This window comes from Crassostrea angulata, chromosome 1 (genome assembly GCF_025612915.1).
Source record: "Crassostrea angulata isolate pt1a10 chromosome 1, ASM2561291v2, whole genome shotgun sequence".
Classification (NCBI taxonomy): domain Eukaryota; kingdom Metazoa; phylum Mollusca; class Bivalvia; order Ostreida; family Ostreidae; genus Magallana; species Magallana angulata.
The window spans coordinates 36,977,495-36,984,770 of NC_069111.1; the positions used below are offsets into that span (position 1 = coordinate 36,977,495).

Here is a 7,276-nt window from a genome sequence, read left to right on the forward strand (position 1 = left end):
GGCCTGGCCTCTCACTTGGCCTCTTCAAAAATTTTTGGCCTCAAATTTTAAAATTTCTTTTTTTCTCATTTTCTTAGAATTAGATTAAGTTTTTATTGATTTATTTTAGAAATTAAATTTTCGTAAGGAACAATCATATGAATATATATATATGACAAGATGACCGATTTTTCAAGTTGAATTACTTTAATCCATGTCTAAACACACAAAAAAATACCTATGACATGCATGTACAGCACTGCTCTTACTATAAGGAATAGATTTTGCCAATACTAAAGCGATTAAGTTGCCACTCCCATCTCCCAAACACCATTTTAAGAGACTGACCTGATTGATATCCAAAACATTTGTAAACTGGTACATAGCATTAAATTGTTATCACAGTGTAATGCACTTTAATATTTGCTGTTTGTTTACATTACCTGTCAACACCAATCAAGCCCAAATTTCCCTCCCTAACAGAATTTCAATATCAACCTTTTCTGTCCCTAATCTGCTACACTGGGGTCAGATTCATTGCCTATCCTGTCGTTTAACATTTCACATGTCTAATTTAATTAATGGCATTTGTGAACAACCGCAACATTGCATCCTTCAATACCTTGACTCAGCAATGGTCATTAATCATCACCTCCTAGTTAGGGTAGAGTTTCATGCATGTGTTGCTTGTATATTTAGGAAATAATTGTTTTCCTATGGGGAAATGTCATTATCAGAATTTGAACAAAGCAGAATATTTTGTGATTTTTTATGTTGATTAGAATAAACAAATATTGGCCTCTTCCATTACTTTTTTCTCAAAGAAGTCGTTGGTAAAGGAAGAGTTTCATAGATATTGTCAAATCCTGAGAGCAGTTTGATCTAAATACATTGCAAAAACATGCCATGATTATATAATGGCAGGGCAAAATCACATTCTTAAGTTCTAAATAATTTAAATCAGACTGAATAAAAATCTGTTAGAATTGATTACTCAACATACTTGTAGTCATACACATATATTGTTAGTACTATATTTTCAATTGTAACTATTATTTTTAAAACACTTTCACTTTATGACACTATAGCCACCAAAAGGGATGTTTAAAGTGCATTGAAAATAAATCAATAAAAAATCAATAAAAACATCAAATATGTAAAGAAAATATAAATATAAATTTGAGGCTAAACATTTTTTAAGAGGCCAAATTTGAGGCCAGGCCAATTTTTGAGGCCAGGCCAAAATTTGGGGCCAGGCCAATTTTGAGGCCAAAAGTGAGGCCAGGCCAACTTTGAGGCCAGGCCGGGCAAATGGGGCCAAGCCAGGCCAGGCCAGGTTTTAGAGTATGCCCTTGGTCAATTAAATGCATAGAAATATAAGCAGCAAACATTCTAAATGACAGCAGAAAAGTATAAATATAATGTACATCATGTATATCAATTACATATTTTTTTTTAAATACAATCAAAAAATATTTACTTGAAAGACAAACACCTCAAAAATTGAGGTAGAACCACAAATCTTGAACAGTAACTTGTAGAAATTGTTTCAAAATCAAAGCATGAACTCTGTGTTCAAAGCATCCATCTTATTCTCAAATGTCAATGTATCCATTGAGGACTGCTAGGGCCATTCCAGCCTCGGGGTCCCAAGGTTTGATCCCCTGACAGGCCAGCTCAAACATGTCATCCTCGTCAAATCCCCAGGGATTACAGGCATAATCAGAATCATCCGAGTCTCCAAGGTGCTCTTTCATAGCTAGTATTCTGTTAAGTTAAATGAAGTATAAATCATTGCATATCATATACATTGTACCTATATCCATCACAATTCTAACTTTATTTAGAATGTTATAAAATATTTCATGTGAAGTTACACACATTTCCAAAAGACTGTTAGTACATTTTAGTTTGTTTAATTAAGACTTGCAAAGTCTACATGCAATTCAAATCAATTTAAGTACCAGTAAATCTACAGAGTATTTTCTATAGGAAATCTGATTTGTACAAATAGCTACTGACAAAACTGACCATGCAACCAGAAGTCCAGAATAAATTGATTTGTCTATCCAGATGTATGAAAATATGCATGCCTTGAAATATTTTGAAGCTGACAAATAATGCATTATTTCAATGACAATTTTCATTCAAATACCGTTGAACTTCGATATCTCAAATACAATGGATATGTGGGAAGGATTTGTAAGTCCCAAAAACTTATTTTGTTAAAGTATTTTACTCTCGATACCTCAAATACACGGATATCTTGAAGTTTTTAAACAGTTTCATCTAGTTCGACAAAACAAAGTTTGACTGTAATTATAATTACGTCAAAGTATTTAAATATGAAAGTGGGTAATGATGTACCTGAAGAAGTCGCCCAGATTTCTATGGTTCGAGTCACTAGAGGAGTCGCTGTCCCCCGTGTAGGACGCCACCAGCTGAAGAAGCAGGGTGTCCATACATTCCTTGTCATCGTCCAGGCCAATGTCTCGAGCTACATATCAGAAATGATGATGTAAAAATTATCATTCAAGTTTACAGTGATTCAGTCAGGATGTTGCTTTTAATCAACATAACTGGTTGAACAACACATTCCTTGTAAACACACCCCAAACTTTATCAGAGGTACCAGTCTATAGCAGTAAAACACACTATTGTTATATTTGCAATGGTTAGTAGCCATACAGTAAAACTCGGTTATAGTGAAGTCCTAGGGACCAACGGATTTACTTCGTTATATCCGTATTTCGTTATATCCATATAACGAATTCGTAATAATAACTATAGCGAATTCACTATATACATGTTTACTTTCACCAGACTATAATTTTTGCTAATTGAGGCTTAAAACAAAAATTACATTACTTTGATACCTTAAATAATCGGATAGTGAATTGAAAAAATTATATGAATAAAAAATCATTCAAACTATTATGTTAAATGGTAGTGCAAACTTTTAAACTGTAAAGAAATTCGTTATAAAACTAAAAAGTGTTAAATTTTGCTATTATTCACCGCTACAGGACTCAATATCAGTTCGCTATATCCTTAAATTCATTATATCGGAATTAGTTATAACCGTAAAATTTTGCAAAGTTTTGTTAAGAATTTTACTGGGGACTCAAATAAACTTTGCTATATCTGAGAATTTGCTATATCCTTGTTCGTACTAAACGAGTTTTACTGTATAAAAATGAAGAAAAAAGATGTAGAAATGTGAAGTGGTGTTGATAATTACTTGTGAATGCCAAGACCAGCTCGTGTAGGAGTTCCGTGTGATTCTCCTCGTCATCGCTGCCAGACTTGACTTTGTCCGTGATGTGTTGCAGAAGATGTCGGGTCTTCCCAAACACACGGCCACAGACATTGCACAGCGTCTCTTTATGGAAGCGAGGATCATGCTGCAGAAAGCCCAGGTGGTCCTTGTTCATGCTGAGGAGCTTGTGGTAGTAATGTTGCTCCAGCTCGTTGTATTTGTGAATGACATCACTGTCGGTGCTACTAACTGATTTCCCATCATCCTCAGCATCATCAGGCTCTTCATTTGAAACTCCTGGCAACGTTTTCATGTGAATGAGTTTTCCACATTCTCCTGAAAAAAAATATTTTCAATTTTACATAGAATCCAGGAATATCTTAATTTTTTTTAAAGATCTTTTTTAGATTTGCAACGGGCAAAGGGGTGTGAATCAAACACTCTATTATTATACATGTATGTACTAATCTAGCTCAAACACTAAGAGTGTCTTTATCCAATACTTAAGTATACCTTTTGCCAAGAACACAGCACAATATTGATTTTTTTTAAAAGTTTTATTTAATAATATCATTTGTATAATTTACTGTCAAGTTGTTTTGCTATTTGTCTTTGACTATAAAAACAGTATGGTTAGTTTATTAATTGTTCATCTTTAGCAGATGATGAATTAAAGAACCTTGAGTTCTGAGCGAAATTGAATTTTTACTTCGCTAAAAACATTTTCTTTCATCAATGCAATGTTTGCCTGATTTCTTTCATACTTTAACCCCAAATTTAGTTAGGAGGACTTTGACCAGGACTATCCTAACCCTAAAAGCAAGAGTTCAGCTCAGTTACCACATATAAATAAAGGATGAAATAATTTGCATAAAGAATTTCTTTTACATTTTGGTACAGTTTCTTTTTTCTAACGAGCACTTACCACATTTAATTGATCCACTTTTGTCCATCTTGCTGTTTTTATCAACACAAGTATTTTGTTCTTCCTTTTTCAAGCAGCTATTGTCCTCGGGAGGGGAAGCTATGGTTTCACCGTCAGGCTTGTCATTCTCTAGTTTAGAAGCACAGTCAACCTACAAAATTAAAACACGGTCTAAGGAAATGATACTATTCATATTTCAATATCAAAGTTCAAACTCAAATAACGTCAAGTTGATGCACTGTCATATGTGCAGTTGGATAACTAATGAGCTTAATTAATTAACAAACATTATTCTAGAACTGCATGTATATATACTGCTTTATGACAAACAATGAGAATGTCAAACTGTCAACAACTGGGATATATTTTACATGTAGAATTTTTTTTTATTAACTTTGGTTTAACACACCTCTGCTGATTTCTCTTTCCACACTATTTTTCTGGTATCACCTTCAGCTGTTGGTTCCTTCTTCGATTCATCATTTTCTTTTTTGGTTTTATTCTTGGATCCAAAGGATTTTGCATCATCAGAACTCATGGATAATTTTTGAAGTGCACTTGCAATTCCTTTGTCAACCTCGGATGTTATTACGTCTACAAAAAGAAAATATCACCAAGTTTAACCAACCAATAAAAGAAACACATGTTCAGTCGTCTAAGCATAATTACAGCTTACTAATAGGTGCATCTGGACTAGCACAGCATGTTGATATAACATTACTGAGGACATCTTCAAGGTTCATCTATATCATCAAAGATTGACTTTTCGATAGAACACCCGGTACATTCCCCTATTAGTATATATCTGACTAGACTGCCATTCGCGAGTTCAACTGCCAATTTTTTTTTTACCATTTTCTTGTCTTGAAAACACCAATGTATTTAAATCTAGTGCTAGATTATGCACATATCCATATGCATATCCTAAACATTGCACTATCTTTTAATTATAAGATACAGTTGAACTTCGATATCTCAAACACAATGGATATATATGTCAAAGTGATTTGTAAGTCCCAACCACTTATTTTTTGAAGTATTTTACCCTCAATATCTTGAATACTCGGATATCTCAAATTTTTGGAAACAGTCCCATTTAGTTCAAGATAACAAAGTTTAAATGTAATCCTTCTCACCTTTAAGTTTTTTAGTCTGTCCTTCAAGATCCACATGTCTAAAATAACACTGACTTCCATTTCTGCAGGTACCTGGTCCACTACAAAGTTTAAGCTTTAAATAATTAAAGTTTCATAAAAAAAACTAACTAAAGACAATAATATTAATTATATAATATATATACATGTGCAACAAACCAGTTTGATCACATGCAGCAAATTATGAAATAGCTCAGATGATAGAGCACCCGACTAGAGCTTCAGGGGGCCTTGGTTCAAATCCCAGTGTTGGTCCGTTGATATTTCTCCAGCTGGCATCATACAGACCAAAAGCCTGTTTTTCATTCAATAAGCCGTTAGATGTATGGAACAAGAGAGGGGTACATTTATACCCTATTCATTTATATATAGATAGGGTATATAAAAACTCTCTCTCTTCCCATACATAAATGACTTATTGAAAGAGAGCCAGAGGCCTGTGAGGGTGTACATACAAACCAGTCAATATGGTACTAGTATTACCTACATGCAAATACAGGAATATCAATACGGGCTAAGCTTACATAACTGTGCTTAGTGCGCTAGTTTTAATAACTTTGTAGGCAAATCATTTATATATACATGTATTTTCTTTAACAGGATTTTGAAATTGCAATAAACATGGGACAAGATTTACCGTTTTTTTGCAAAAAACTACTTTTATAGAATTTAAGAATCACAGAAACCATGAACATTACCTGTAGAAACGGCACCTTGGGGCCACACCTTTCACGTGGGTGAACCTACAGTGGTCACCGAACCAACATCCCGAGGGGGAGTTGAAATACACACATGGCTCCGTACTCATAGTGCCCTGCAAAAATAAGTTCGACAAGTCTGTCTCTACATGCAATGTGAACAAGTTGATGGCTACATGCTTTATGCTTAAGAAAAACATATTCTAGAAACCTTATTGATACTTACAATGGAATTCGAAACGGTTAATACAGATGTACATTCAGTGCAATTTGCACTGCCACTTGGCATGAGTTGAAATCACATTTCCCGCAATAATTGGATCTGGGTAAAACGGTATCGGGTTCGTTCGCCCTATCTACATGTTCGCCTGAGTGCGATCGCTCTAATATTAAATGATACTAAATTTCATCGATGAAGGTTTCATTATTTCTGATAAAGCAAAACCTTTATCTGTGTCAGAGAGAATTAACTCTATCGCAGAATGCACCGATAATTAAATTTACATTTGCGTTAAAAATCTGATCATTGAGTTTTCTTTTTTACGGTGAAAGTTTTGTTGGTCAGATTTAGAAATATGTAACCCCCCCCCCCCCATTGTGGCCCCACCCTACCGAAGATCACGATTTTGACAATCTTGAATCTGCACTATCTGAAGATGCTTTCACTAAAATAGCAAATGTTTGTTTTGAAGATTTTTATTTTAATATATCCTGGCGTCATGGGTTTCCGATAGTCTAACAGTAATTATAAACGATGTTTCTAATGATATATTTATATTCCTATGTAAGAACCCCCCCCCCCCACCACCACATTGTGGCCCCACCCTTCGTTCGGGAATCAACTGAACAATCTACATTAACCGAAAATGATTACACACAAGTTACACTTTTCTGGCTCAATTGGTTTTGAACATTTTTAAAAAAATATTTCACTTTATATCCCTTATAGGTTAAAATTTGCTCGCACCTCCCCCTTTCCGTATAGTTTCAACCCTACTCCATCATGAATTGAACAAATTTGAATTTACACAAAAATGTTTCAACACAAGTTGCAGGGTTTTTTGGGCCAAACGGTCTTTGAGAAGATTTTTTTTTTGAAAAATACAAACATCTTCAATATCACTTATATATCTTCCTTGGAAGAAAGTGTGGTAATTCATTTTAACGAACTTTAATTTAGAGAATTACAGTTTCAATTTATACCTTGTATGCTTCCTATTACTGCCTGTATATAAATATTAATTCAAGGTTATTCTAGAAT

General features: G+C 34.1%; 1 protein-coding gene across 1 annotated transcript; it reads right to left on the minus strand.

Annotated features, from left to right (window-relative positions):
* Positions 1-696: 696 nt before the first annotated feature.
* On the minus strand, positions 697-6,351 carry LOC128161341 (uncharacterized). The gene is made up of 8 exons (XM_052824620.1): positions 6,242-6,351; positions 6,016-6,131; positions 5,300-5,379; positions 4,573-4,757; positions 4,164-4,314; positions 3,221-3,574; positions 2,347-2,476; positions 697-1,746 (listed from the first exon to the last, which is right to left on the minus strand). Exons 1-8 carry the CDS (start codon positions 6,302-6,304, stop codon positions 1,575-1,577), a joined length of 1,251 nt encoding a protein of 416 aa, XP_052680580.1. The 5' UTR covers positions 6,305-6,351; the 3' UTR covers positions 697-1,574.
* Between the last annotated feature and the right edge of the window lie 925 nt (positions 6,352-7,276).